This window comes from Anthonomus grandis, chromosome 9 (assembly GCF_022605725.1).
Source record: "Anthonomus grandis grandis chromosome 9, icAntGran1.3, whole genome shotgun sequence".
NCBI lineage: Eukaryota > Metazoa > Arthropoda > Insecta > Coleoptera > Curculionidae > Anthonomus > Anthonomus grandis.
The window spans coordinates 3600794-3616668 of NC_065554.1; the positions used below are offsets into that span (position 1 = coordinate 3600794).

A 15875-nucleotide genomic window follows, 5' to 3' on the forward strand; every position below is an offset into this window, starting at 1 on the left:
TTAACAAATCTATGCCTTAATCCCATAAGTTATTCAATAATGTTGAATTGAGGCTACTCTAAAAACCTACCTTTTATAAGTATTATTGATAAATACTTGGATATAATAAAAGATGTATCATACAGAGGCAAAACAAGATTAAAAAAAACCTTTGTTAGCAGGCCCAAGTCCTGAGCATAACATTTAGGTTTAAATAATTTATCCAATGTTAAAAAAATTTTCTTGCAAAAACTTTCTATTACCTAATTTTTTTCCATGCAGTGTCGAAAAAGTATTCAATCTTGGAAAATTGTAAAATGTTAAAATATTTACCAATAAAACTATATCGGAAAGTTTTAATATGTAAATTTAAATGTTAAATATTCATTAATTCATAGCAAGAAACTATAACAAGTATAGTCGCTTCGCTCCTATACTTTTGGTCCGTGGGGACCAATTTGGAACCTTTAGGACTTGTTTGTGAAGAGCCATATAGAATTTCTTAAAAAAATCAAAAAATATCAGGTGTACTTAAGTCTGGTCAGTCAGGGGGCCAACGTTTATATGCCAAGGAAAAAGAGGACCAGTTGTTGGGGTATCATGCTTCAAAGAACCATAATGTGTTATATAGTCGCGTTGTATGTCAATATAATATGTTATATGTCAAATATCTGTCAACGTATATTAATTGCACCCTAAATAAACTACAAATACCAAATTTCATCCCAATCGGATCAATAGCAAAAAAGTTGTTAATTACATAAAAAAGTTTCATTCGAATCATTTGAACATGCCAAGTCCCCGCAGTGTTCCCGGATGTAAATCTAATTTAAAAGTAGTTTAAAAGCAGGGGAGGCAAGTATTTTTGTTTTTGGCTTCCCCAAAGATGAACAACTTAAAATTAAATGGCTAAAAGCCATACCTAGAGATAATTGGGCTCCTACTCAATATTCTGTGGTTTGTGCCAAGCATTTTGACCCGAATGATATTATCCGTGAAGCTGAATATCTTTTACCTGATGGCACACTCACTAAGATTAGAGTTAAAGCAAGATTAGTTTGCTCAGCAGAGCCTCAAATTTTTCCAAATTTACCTGCATCTTTAACACAAAAAGAGAAAGCCCAGACGAAAGAAATAGTGAACAACAAAAACGTAATGAACTTGCCAATGAAGCCTTTGGGCAACTTGATTTCATAACAAATTTTTAAGAGCTTATGAGTTATTTTTCCCAAAAAATTCTAATATCTGACCTGTGGAATGTAAAAATTTTTGAAGATGAGTTGTCTCAAAACGACCTAAAATTGATTTTACCTTTCCAATTCCATTCCATTCATTTCCATTCCACTAATTATTTAAACATTGGATCCACTTCTTTAGCACCGACTGAGAAAGTTGTTAATTTATTAATTGATTAAATTTATATAAGTAAAAGATTACAATATAGGGGGAAAAGTCTAATAATGCATTTATATAATTATTAACGGCGTCTATACATATTTTAAACAATAAATCAATCACATAAATAAAATATTCTCATTTGTAAATAAAGCAAAATCAAAATTGAACTTCTCGACAGAGTCGCCCTTTCAAAGCGCAAACGGATCTCCCAAAACGCATCTTGAGTAAAGGCGTGTGAAACAGGCATTATATTGATTAAATAACATGGAGCGCGGACTATAATGTTGTTGCTGACAACCGGCATATGCTGCGTTCTCGATTTCGGTCGCTTAACACGATCGGACGTAGCTTATGTGTATGAAGATGCATACCTATATGTATTTTATAAGTTTTATATAAATATGTATACTCAGCTTGTATTGTGGAAATATATATGAAAAAAAGATTGACTTTGCTAAATAAGACTGATAAAAATCTCATAATTTCATTCAAGTTTACATATATCTTGCCTGTGTGAACTTTTGTGTACCTAGAATGACATTCAAGGGCTGTGGGACCCATTAGTTGTAAACTAGGAGGAATTGCATGTTTTAACTGCTGATTAGTATACGTACACAACCAGGAATAAATAAACTAATTGAAGTATGTTAGAATTCCGCAGAGATCATGAAATGCGTTTGATAGGGCTCAGACCATGTACTTAAGGACATCCATCAAGAAATCATTGAGATTCTACCATATTGATGAAATTGGGAAACCAGGAAGAACTGCCTGTCTTTACTGTTGATTAGACTACACAACCAGAAATAAATAAGTTACATGAAGTATGTTAGGATTCCCCAGAGATCATGAAATGTGTTTGATGGAGTAGGTGCAATCATATGAGGAAGGAAATAAAGATTAGAAGTAAACAGGAATGACACAAACTGTAGACAATCAACTTCTTTGTTGCGGAACGGAGCAATATTTCAATGAAGTTTCACTTAATACTGGATTTTTTCACCAGAAGTTGGATGCATTTATAATTTATATACTTTATGTTGTCTCAATGAAATATACATATGTAATTATATATACTTTATTTGTTTCAAATCTTGAATAGGGAAAAAGGCACGAGAATCTTTTAATTGGAGCTAAAAACCCTATTGTTGGGTAGAAAATAAAACTTATTTCATGTTTGTATTCCATAACCTGTTTATTGTTTTATCAACTTTTGTCATACAGTTATTTACTTTTAATAATTAAAGAGAAAAATGATCTATAACAAAGGTTGAGTTTTATTCAAGATTCCATTCCTTAAGGCATAAACGAAATTTGCTCTATATTACTTTGCAGTCATTAGCATACAGTTATTATCCATTTTATACATATCTTTAATTTTCATCAAAATGTCTATAATAAATAGTTTACATTTCAAAACATACAATTAAAATTTACACTTTTTAGACAAACAATCTTTACTCTCATATAAAGCAGATATTATTGACACAGTTTTCTAAGAGCTACTGTTTATAAGTGGCGAGCAGTTTAAATTTGTACATACACTTAATCTGAAATATTTCATAGACAGTATTTATACCTGAATATTCTTACATACTTAACTTAAGAACTGGTTTATTCTTTTGCTTAATTATAATACATCTTGTTAAATCAAAGTTTTTAATTTATTTAGAAAGTCTTTTAAGATATGTACTTAGGTCATTAATAAGTTAAAATGTCTTGCAGAACAGCAAACATATCTGGTTGTCAAATTGGTATGCTAGCGGAAAGGGAGGACAACAAAAATCCAAGGACTAACCCTTGAAGCAAACTTACAATTATCTTTTAGTTTCTCATAATGCTCTCGGTCAAATAAATATGTTAAATCAATTATAATATTTTTGTTACATTAGCTATTTTACAATTTTATTTTCCAGTAGAAAAAGAACATGAATACTTACCCAATTCTCTTAAATATTCCAAGTTTATGTGTTTCGATGAGTTCACTCATCATTACCAGACTCTAACACCACATAGCTGTAATTTTACATGAAAAACCAGTAAGTTTATAAGTTTTTTTAACTGCCCTTCTAACCCAACCCAACCCGCTATATTATTTCAATCTTTTAGGTAGGAAAAATAAATGGTGAACACAGTTAAATAATTAAGTAAAATCATCTTTATTTCATGAACTTATATTACACTTACATATCACTTTATGTGATAGAAAAGAGAGATTTAACAAAAACAGCTGTTCTTACACCTAATTTAAACATAAACATAATTTGTTAATGCCATATACACAAAGTTGCTCACATATGTCACAGAGAAAATCTTTACACTTCTTAATATTATTAATAATCAAAGGATTTAAAGCCTAAGTTTTATATTATAATTACATATATGAAAATCATCATTTAGAAATTCTTGTATTGAGAAAAAACATTTTTTTAATAGATATTGTTTTATAGTAAATTTATATTGCAGTAAAAAACTTGGTAGGTAACAGTTTAATGGTAGCAGGGAGAGCATTATAGAGTTTGGGAGCATAGAAGAAAACCCAACACTTAACCTTGTGTATCCTGTGAAAATCTGTATATATAATAAGTTCTCTATTTTTCGTAAAATGATTATGTACATTTTTCTTTATGGAGTAATCGCTAATATGTTGTTTAATAAGTACCAAACTATATAATATATAAATACTTCTCTGTAAGGAAACTATCTATGGTAGGTACCTAAATAATATTGAATATTAAACAACAACAATAACATAAAAAGTCTCTCCAGTTTTAGACTGGCTTTTTCTGCTTCTTTTCACCCCCATCTTCCAGCTTATCATCAATTCAATACTTGAAACATCTTGCTGCCAGAATCTGCATTCCTATCCATCATTAGTACCACAACTGGATGCTATTAACTACTTCGGTTATCCTCTTAGATATTTAAAGCCTGCCATCTCGCTGACCTGAGCATTCAAACTAAGGGGCCTGCTGCCAGTCATGAGCAAAACCATTAAGATACCCTTGCATGGACGCTAATTGTTAGACCATACAGATATCTATTTGTTATTCATACTTGACTAGGGACACATAACTGTAATTGAATTTCCTTACTCTTTTAAGGTTACACACCTCTTGGGTGAAAACTGATTATATGCTTATATGCAAGGTGTAATATAACATTTAAAGCGTTTAGTTAAGCGGAAATTTGCCAATCTTTCACATTTTGGACCTTATTCTAACTAATAAGGTCAATATTTTCTTCTTTTTGGTCTTGTTATTTATTTACATAATACATGTAGAGGTTAGGTTGTCATTGAAGCTCATATTACATTAAGGCCTACCTTAACGCTTGCGTTTTCTTCACAATTCAAATAATAACAATGATCCACAGTCCACAGTTAGATTTTGTGTTAAAATAAATAAATAGTTATTAAACTTTCACTCCCGCACCCAAAATGCCATGTATGAGTTCTTCCGTCGCATGAAAACACGGTAAATTCTAAAACTTTACAACTTTGTCGAATGATCACAGCTAAAGGAAGGCGACTTGGTAAAAGATATGCACATAATCGGATTCTCCAGAGTCTCTAGAATTATTCCATACCGATTTCGGGAAATTCTCAGCTAATTTAAGCATTTTATCAATAAAAATAAGAAGCAAGTCCGAGCCGATACATCCACGTTGACGTCATGTCACTGATGTCATCAAAACTGCGGTAAAAGTCGGTATTAAAATCGCCCGTAGACGTCAAAATCGACCATTTTCAGACGATGTTTTAAGGGTGTCGCCCACTAGAGCGGAGCGCGCCGGAGCGTATAGCAGCGCGGCGGAGCGCATTTTCTTGCCCCTACGCACATAGAGCACGCTGAACCGAAGCGACGCGGAGCGGCTAGCTGAGTTTCTTCAATTTGTACAATGCTGTCCTTCGATCAGGAAGAGGTATTCATAATTTCTGCTTTGTGCGAAGAAGCAGAAAAAAAACAAAAAAGGAAAAGAAAATGTTGGATACATAATATATGTAAAAAACGTAAGACTGAGGGTGAATTCTATACTTTATTTCCTGATCTAATAGAAGACGAAATTAAATTTTATCAGTATTTCCGAATGACGCATGGACAATTCATGAAACTATTAGGTTACCTAAAACCAGAAATAGAAAGACAAAATACGTCATTTCGTCAAGCTATAGGTCCAGAAGAAAGGTTAGCTGTATGCTTAAGGTAAATTACATTAAAAAATAGGTAATTTAAGTGGTTTAATAAAAAAAAAGTAACATTTTAATTTAACAGATAATTAAGGCAAGTTAAAGGCAACCTTCTCAAATAACTTGTTTATTCTCATACAAAAAATATTACAAAAAAAGTACACCTCTAATATGCAAAAAAACTCAAAATACACATTTTATAAATTATAATAAAAAAATAAAATTAAAAGTTTTCCTAATTATTTTTATAAGTGTTCAGGCAACTAGTGTGAATCATCTAAATTATGTAAATTGTTAAGATCCTCGGAAAATTGTGGGGCCTGTGTCTGTTGACATGATGATGATGGTTGAGTGTAGGAATAGTATTGATGGTTTATGTCTGGTGATGTTTGAGGTATTGCCAACAGCACAGAATCTTGAAAGTTATTTGAATGATGACGAGATGTTCGTGATAAAGATGAGAGTGGATATGGTGAATATTCAGCTCTATTTGATTGTACATGTTGTCTTTCAGATAAAGCTGCTAATTCAGCTTTATTGACGGCTTTAAAAACTTTCGATTTTACCTCTATTTTGAGATGAGCCGGCAAATTTTCAGTTGCCTCCGACATACTAAGGAAAAAACTTCTTATTGAGTTATTATTTTCTACTTTTTTTTACTTATGTCTTTAGTTGATAGGTAGTTTTGCAGCACATCTGCTACATTATTTGGGGGCATCTGACGGCATTTCTGTATTTTTTTCTTAGGAGCTGATGAGGTCGATGTAGTCGATGGAGTGGGCGGTGGTAAACTAATATTGGAGTAAGAATCCTCTTCACTTGAATTACCAGTTTCTTCCTCTGTTGTTTCTATGTTTGAGGTTTGAGGTCTTTCAGCGATGTATGGAAGAAGGAAAGCCATCTGTTGTTCAAGCTTCCAGGGCCTAATTTTTTTTGCAGCATCCCCACTCTTTGTTTTACGACCTTTAATGGCTTTGCGAAAATTGTCTTTTAGTTTTTTCCATTTATCTTTACATTTTGAAGCTGAAATATAAAAATTTTCTTTTCAGATTCTTGGCTACAGGAGATTCATTTAGATCAATTGCATTTTCGTATCGCTTAGGAGAAAGCACTGTTAAATTGTATATTCAACTTGTGACATAATTTGGACTAAAATATGCAATATTGTCATGCCAAACCCAAGAAAGGAATCATGGAAAACGGTTGAAAAAGACTTTTACGAACTATGGAATTTCCCCAATTGCATCGGTGCCGTCGACGGCAAACATGTTATTATTGAAGCACCTGCCAATAGTGGTTCGCTATATTTTACTACAAAAAGACGTTTAGTGTCGTTCTACTGGCATTAGTAGATGCCAATTTTGATATGTGTAGATGTAGGTGCCTATGGAAAGAACAGTGATGGAGGAATATTTGCTTCTTCTAATATGAGAAAAGCACTGTTGCAGAACTCTTTTAATATACCTCCTGATAAAAGTCTTCCAGGAACCAATATTATTGTGCCTCACGTAATTGTAGGCGATGAAGCATTCCCTCTAAACAAGCATTTATTGCGACCGTTTCCTGGTTCACAAATTAAAGACAATATATCAAAAAAAATTTTTAATTATCGCTTGAGCCGAGCTAGAAGGTTATCTGAAAATGTTTTTGGAATTTTGACACAAGTATTTAGAATTTATCAAAGGAGATTAAAAATGAGCCCCGAACATGTGGACAAAGTTATTTTAGCGACCTGTTTACATAATTTTTTAAGGCCTTCTTTAATTTCATTAGAATCAGTTGACAATAACCTCAATAATGATAATCTTCAAAATTTACGACGAGTGGGAGGAAATGCAACGATCGAGGCCATATCTGTTAGGGATATATTTGCAAATTATTTTTCTTCCCCCGAGGGTACAGTTCCTTGGAAAAATGCAATGATAAACGGAGAAATAATGGATTAGGAAAATACTGACAATAAAATGTCTATTTAGTTATAGTATAAGATCCGAAACTAAGATCGATCTTAAGCAATATGTAGGATAGCCTTGACCTGATATCATTTGCCAAGCCATCCTCGATTTATTTTTTCATAAAAAAAACCTTTCATTATTTCTTCTAATGATGGGTTAAGACCGATCTTAGACTATATAGAGTGAATTTAAGTTTATGCTTTTTTTATCGTTCAAATATTATATTATTCAGTCGCAATCGGACGCCACTGGTAGAAAATAAAAATAAATTATATCAAAATAATTATTTAATATTTAAAAGGAGTGTACTACATTTCACAGAAATATCTGCAGTTGTGGGAAAATTATAATAAAAAAGAAAGAAAAAATCTTACAACTTATAATCTTAAAAACACCCTGTAGAAATAAACATAAATTGTTACTAGGTGGAAGTCCAGTACAATAAGTTTATGTAATAAATTATTGTGTGCTTTTACCTGGCCAATTCATTTGTTCTCCTATCTGCTTCCAAATATTGTCTTTTATTTCAGTGTTAGAATAGTTTTTGTTTGACATATCAAACAACAATTCATATTTTGAAACTAAACCCACGAGCTTTTCTTCTTCGTCCGACATTTTGCGCTCGTCTTTCAAAAGACAATACTAAAAAAAATGCGTATTTGGGTCGCTACGTATCGCACGTTAGCCAGCGCGCGGCGTAGCACCGCAATCGGCAGCGTATGGCAGCGGAAAAATATACCCAACATAGAATTTCGGTCGCTTCGTTGCGCTGCTGATCGGTGCTCTTCCGACAAGTGAGCGGACTCCCATTTAGAACAATGTATTATAAAAAGTACGTTCCGGCGCGCTGCCGTACGCTCCGACGTGCTCCGCTCTAGTGGGCGACACCCTTTAGGGTATAAAAAAAGGTTTTTACCACAGCATAAAGAAACCAGCAGTCGCACTTCAATAAAAATACATTGGCTTGAATAAGCGAGTTCGGTGCATGTGTACTAACGCAGGCGAGGCATTTTTGCTTATAGTAGGGATGCCGCTGACACTCGCTACGGTCCACGCGGCTTTTGCCTTGGCTAGAGCCGGACTTAAACATTTTTTTAGATGTTATTATCTTGTAAAATAAAAATACCTACATAGTACAAATATTGATTTTTTAATAAAAATAAAGTTCATACATTAACAAAATATTTAAACAAAAATAAACATCGCATTTCTACATCTAACAACGACGATATAGAAGAATACGTGCAGGAAGTTAATTAGGTATGTACCATAAATTTAAGAGACCATTCTTTGAGTAATTTTAAAACAAAAAGTTCATATAAACATATGTCCAGAAATTCTTCGTTCTCAATATACAGGGTGTTAAAATTTAATAACAACTAAAATATATGCCACTGACTTTTGCGCAATTTTTATTATGTTCTGTGGATTATACAAATAAAACTTTTCTGTCTCTTGAATTTTTTTCGTATCTTGCTTAGTTAATAATAAATTCCAAATGAAACTTTTCCCCAAATTCCTTGTGTGATCCAGGGATATGCAATTAAGTGGCCTTTTTTTTTCTCGAAAAATAAGCGAGATACGAAAAAGTTGTATTTGTATTTGAGTAAATCAAATAACATATTAAAAAATGGCACAAAATTGAGGTGCCCCAATTTTTTTGCCACAAATATTTCTTCAGGTCCCGTTCGAGATTACACTGGACCTAATAAATTTAATCATGTTAGGGGTAAATTAGCTCCTTAATGTTATAAATAACACCGCCAGAGAACTTGCGGACCTATGTTCATATGAACTTTTTGTCTTAAAATTACTCAAACAATCGCCTGTTAAATAATTTATGGTACATACTTAATTACCACCCTGTATAGTAACGCTTTTAGATTAACATCTGACTACATAGTAGTTTAAGGATAACTAATTATACAAATAAAGTAATATTTCAAAACAAATAGACACTCTTAGGCCAATAAATAAAGACAAACTCACTAAGTACGGCGCTGAACTAGGCGATACACCTATGAACACAGTTCGATAAACAGTGAGCTCGGCATCCGGAGAACATGGCTGCGGCATGGCTAAGGATGCTATTAGTTCGCTTACATTTTCGAGCGGAGTGAGACTGCTGGTTTCTTTATGCTGTGGTTTTTACCTTATGATTTGTACATGGAAAAGTAGTATAAAGCCTTAGGAACAGTTTAACATCAATTCTGGACCTATTCCAGGTGGTTTTAGTAGTCAAATTTCGATTATAAAAAGGGTCTTATTTTCGAACGGAAACGGTCGAAAAGCGCAGGTTTCATTGCCTGGGTGACGGGCTTGTTGGGTGCTAGACCACTTACTTATTGTACCCTGATAGCCCCGCACCGGGGGTGTTCAGCATTCCACTGACCGATTTTTGGCACTTTTTTTAGAAAATTGAATTTTTTTGGAAAATTGTGTTATTTGAAACAAAACGGTATATAGTTTATTATAGCCAGATAAATTCCGCGTGTCTGAAGGCAAAATTGGTCTTCGTGCGTTGCATAGGTATGCCAGTATTAAGCGTCAAAATTAAAAAAAGGTGTAGAGCAAAAACTACTCTACGTAGATGACTGTAGAGTATATCAGAAAAAAGCTCTTAAAAAGTATTATAAATGTTGAAAGTTTGAAATCTCCAAGTGCCACCCTTAAAAAGTTATTAAATAAAATGTGATTTTTTTTTGTCAAGTTTTTGGACCTTCTTGGAGAAAAATTTTTATTGCTCGCCCTGTATGGTTCACAAAAATTTCGGTTATATGGCATTTGAAAGATAAAAGATAAAGCTATTTTTTGAAAAATTTTTTTTTTCGGAAATAAGTTCCGTTTGGCAGTAAATTCAAAAAAACTAAAAATGTCAGAACTCGTTAAAAAAATTTTTTTGAAAAAAAACCTCTAAATATGTTATTTCTCTCATAAAACTAAGTCTTTTCGCCGAAAAACTTTTTTTATAAAAATTTTCTTTTAGCCTCTGGACCATTTTGAATTTTTTTTTTACACTTTGATCGCTTATAAAAAATTACCCTGTATATGGATCTGGCCCAAAAAGTATACAGACACGTAACCCCCAAGAACCCGTATATCCTGAAAATTTCAGCTCGATTGAATGCTTTAAAATTGAGATCTCGTCGGAAACTCGAATTTTACCCATTTTTTTACGAATTTTTGACTTCAACTCGGTACTGCTCCGTTTGTGGGTACCGAAAAAAAAATTGTTTACGGATCCATCATTCTCAATGTATTGAGAGGCCACATGCCAAATTTCATCGTTTCGCTTGCCATACAGCCAAAGATATGAATTTTTATTTCCCAAAAAACACCCAAATTAGGGTCGGACGTGGCGTACATAATAAGTCGCTAACGCTCCTTATAACAATATACGAATACAAAAGTGGAAAATGTATTAACGTAGTTACTGGAAAATTAACAAAACACTTCTTTGTTGGGCAGCAAATGTAATGATTTTAATTTAGGTATTTTTTTTTGTGTGGAGGTTAATGTGGATCCATAAGTATTGCACAAGGAATAAGTGGATCTACTTTAAAAATGAAATTGGTAATAATGGAAAAATTACTTACATTTTAAGATTTCGAATAAATTTTCAAAGCCCCTTTGCAGAAGGCGTTTTAATGTTAAAGGTCCCTCTATTTCTGGTTCAGACTCAGCTTGATAAGTCAGCCCAGAATAGTTTAAACCAATTTCAAGAGGAGGATTAGATAATAATAATAATAATAATAATAATAATATGTCTTTATTAAAAAAAAGCAATATTAATCTTACAATATTACTTAATACTACATTGCCAAGAAGGCGAAGATTAGCTTAAAGCTACTCTTTAACTCTTAACCTTCCTAACATTCACAGTTTAAATGGAGAAAACGAGAAAAAAAAAACAAAAAAAGAAACAAGTATATATAAAGTATTTATCTTCTAGAACACTAGACTATATTTTGGATTGATTTAAAAACAAAAGTTTATAATATTTCCTATACACATTTAACGAAGTATTAAATATTGGTTTATAAGTATTAAAGAACTTAACGGCATTATAAGTAAAAGATCGCTCGAATAGAGCCGTGGAATGGTGCGGCATGGTCAAGATATTGTATCTAATATTTCGAGTGTGAACATGGTTTCTTGGTATTAACTTTTCAAAAAGATATTCAGGTCTTTGACTAACATATAATCGATAAAGAAAAGTAGAAGTGAAGAATTTGAATAGGTAAGGTAGCGTTAACCACCTCAACTGAAGTATAGAGTCTGATACATGATCAAACTTTCCGAGGTTAAAAATAAATCTACAGCAAGTATTCTGCACGCGTTGCAGGCGGTAACGATTTATTTGGTCTAAGCAAGGATAATAAACTATAAGGCAGTAATTTAGAATAGATAAAACAAGAGCCACTACAAGTTTTTTCCTAGTTTTAAAATTTAAAATGTGTTTATTGGTATAAAGCATACGCATGCGTAAATAACACCTCTGCAAAAGAGTATTAACATGTTCCTTAAACCTTAAAGAATTGTCTATTGTAAGTCCCAGAACCTTCACAGTATCAGAGAACAAAATAGTTTCGTTATCCAATTGAATGTGAACAGTTTCCATTATATTTTTATGTGATCCTCGGTTTGAAAACAAAACCATTTTTGTTTTATTAGGATTAATGACAAGGTTATGCTCTTTTGAAAATTGATTTATTACGTTCAGATCAGCGTTAATAGTATCAGCCACGTTATCAAAATTAGCAGAGTCAAAATAATGTATGTATTGAGTATCATCAGCATACTGATGTATTTCAGAATCTTCAACTAGACCGGGTAAATCTGAAGTATATATAAGAAATAATAAGATATAAATAATAAGAGAAGAAATATAATATAAGAAATATTAAGATAGAAATAATAAGATAGATAGGCTGGATAAATTGAGACCACCTTCGTCTTCGTTGCCTTTAGTTGAATTGAGTAGAGAATTTACAAACTGATTTGTATATCTTACTGAAAAATCATCATCCATCTTTACTACACCAATTGTTTACTCACTCTTATAAAATATAAAAAATAACTCAACATACACTCACAAAACACTGAGTGTATAATACAAAATGAAGAAAATTATTTCCTATTCCTATTATTTGGCGCGCAATTTTATCAACGTGCAACGCGAGCCGTATTGTGGAAAATAATGAAACGGGCCGCAAGCAAAGAATATGTATCGTGTGCTACTTATATTTCCAGGAATACCGAAAAACGTAAATTTACCTGGAATAAGTGGTAAAATCAATCAATGAATATAGTTATTTGAAACAACATTGTGGATGATCCAAACAAAGTAGTAGGTTGATTTAACAAAAAAAATTGTTGCTTTACTAAATACTAGTTGCTTTACAAATAAAGTGGGTTCAATTTACCACGTCGGAATAGGTAAAATTGAAATTGAACATTTTTTAGTTTCAATTAACAAAAAAGCATGGTTATGTAACCCAACTATTGTTAAATTATACTATTTCTTAAGTAAATTTTATTTGACAGTTGGCAATTTCTTATTATTAAAATAACTATTCCTAATAAGTAAAATTAACTTATTAAATATTATTGCAAACAATAATTTGGTTTATCCAAATAAATTAGTGGGCTGATTTAACAAAAAATAGTGTTAATTTTCTATATATTAGTAGTTTAACAAAGAATGTGGGTTAAATATATTATAAAATATTAATTAAAAATAAATTAAACATTTTTTTGTTTGAATTAACAAAATTTTACTAAACGGTGGGAAAACAAATAAAGAAATAGTTAAAATCACTTTTTTAATAACGAAAAGGTTGTTAGGCAACAAAACTTAAGTTAAAATTATCTAAATTATTAGATAAACTAATTTTGTATGGTAACAATAATTTTTTTATGATTACATTAACTATTACCCTTTAGTTAAAATAAACAATATAGTAGTTTTTTTTTACAAAAAAAGCGGTTTTGTTACCTAACAATATTTTTTGTTTGAATCAACCTATCAAGTTTTTCTGAGTGTAGTATACTAATTTTATTTTATAAATATCTAGACAAAAAAATAATTCCAAAATTGTTTTTGTCTATCTACGTTTGACCAGCTATATTTATATTATTGCTTTATCTGATAGCAAGCAAAATATTTAACTGAAATTTATTGGTATCTTTTTATAGACCGCCTTACAAATAACAATAATTTAAAATCTAGGGGACCTGTGGGTAAATCTTTAAACAATTATATGAGAATAATACTTTGTCTATCTACTTTTGGCCACTACTGTATATTGTTCTATTTAGTTTTGAGAATTTAGGCTCAAAATCAAACCCTTGAAATTTGTAAAAGTATTACTGCTTTATTTTCATAAGAAAACATCGATGTACCACAGTTGAGACGACTCAAACAAATTCACTATGGTATTTAATTTATATACAAGGAGAAGAACAAGTAATATTATGCATATCATAACATCCGTTCTTTTTTAGTAAGAAAATAATTCATTGAATACAATCAGGAAACTGAGAAATTAAGAAACAACAGAAATTATATTATTGCAATTTTAGGATTTTACAATTATAATACAGCCCTTTTCCTCATAATTTTTACATGCTCAAGAAGTATAAATAACAAAATCAATATATTGGAATTCAAAGACATACTTAGTAATACCTATTCTACCTTACTACTTTTACAATTAATAATTTTTATATACACAAGTTAATATTATGTACCTTGTACCAAAGTCTATATGTTTCAACAAGTCGGATCACTCTTTTGTTTTAATAGAAAAAATAAAAAACACACACAGATTAAAATTGAAATTTCAGATATTCTTCACTACTATAAAATACCATCAGTGCTATCTGAAAGTGTTAAGTTAAAATTAAAGATAGAGGGATAAAATGTTGTCGCTTGTCAGTTACAAACAGGAGTTTCATGTAGTGGGAGAAAATTATCACAATTTAAAATAATTTTAAAAATCATTTAAGATTACATAGAACACACCCCTAAATGCAGGAGGAAGTACAATATTTAGTAAGGGAGGACGTTGGTGCCCTTTCATGTTTATGTTTGAATTGTGGTAAAAGGCGAGAAACACAACGTTAAAATAGGTTAGAGTCATTCCTACTGTCAACTATAACTAACTACAACATCAACCAGAAATCAGCGTTAAACGTGTCAAAAATATAGTGGCGACAAATCGGTATAAAATCATTCACCGCAAAATCGCCAAAAAAGTTAAATAATAAAACAAAATCGTGAAACAAATAGACTTCAAGTGAATTTGTGTATGAGTAAAAAGCTTGAAAATATTTTGTAATTTATTTAAAGGTTTAAAGGCAAACCCAAAACTAGCATCACTCAGAAAATATGTTAATTATAAAATTGTTAGTTATGCAGCATCCTATGTAACGGAACGTAAAGTCTACACCATCCTCCCTATCATATCTAAGTTTCTTTTATATGCTTGAAACAATAAATATGGTCTTCAAAAAGCACGAGCAAGAAATTGTAGAAGGCAGTTCGTTTTCCCATTCCGCATTCAGAGCAAGTGAGAAGTTGTTTTATTTACATGAGTCAAAAAATGTTTAATCACCTTCCTTTCCGAATAAGAAAGCTCTTATATTAGATTTAAAAAGATTGTTAGTTACTAAGGTATATTATACATTAGACGAATTTTTTAATGATGTTTTATCCTGATTAATGATGTATGTGTGATTAAAAAAAAAATTATTGTAACTCTATTTTGCTTTGTGATATTTATTAGTCCTAAGTTTTTTTAGATTTAATAAGGTTTTATCAATAACTTCGTTTGGGACAGGCTTGCAAACCAATATTACTTGTCATAATAGCGCTCAGCTATAGTTCTTAAAGAATTTAAAAAATGTTTTACTTTTATTTTTATTGTAGCACATTGGATTTGAATTCGCATCTTCCCAAGAAGGAGGAAGAATCGAAGGACGAGAAAGAAGTAGCCAAGGACGAAAAAGAAGGCGACAAAGAAAAGGAACCCGAAGATAAAGATATCGAAAAGGAAAAGGTATAATTTTATTCACTGTATTATTTTAAAAAGATAATTTTTGGGTTTTGCTGTTACTTATACGCTCTATTCGGTAAAAAGGTGCTCCTGACTTGCAATATTTATGCTCTAAACTTATATTTTTTAAATATCGCCAAAGGTAATAATCGACTGGATTAAAATCTGGCTTGTACTTGTCTGTTACTTAAAAGTATTTAAATTATAAACAACATGACCTGCCAACCTGTCAAGAAATATAAAAATGGAGCCACATTCCAAATTATGGATAACAAAAGGTATCCACACATCTTC

The 15875-nt window shown here is 31.5% G+C and overlaps 1 protein-coding gene across 2 annotated transcripts in view; it reads left to right on the forward strand.

Moving 5' to 3' along the window:
* The window catches only part of LOC126740739 (failed axon connections), a 224499-nt gene that overhangs the window by 192277 nt on the left and 16347 nt on the right, over positions 1 to 15875 (forward strand). For both annotated transcript variants that reach the window (XM_050446897.1, XM_050446898.1), the window contains exon 6: positions 15455 to 15584. In XM_050446897.1, coding sequence (XP_050302854.1) covers positions 15455 to 15584 — 130 coding nt within the window. The remainder of the gene's footprint in view (positions 1 to 15454; positions 15585 to 15875) is intronic.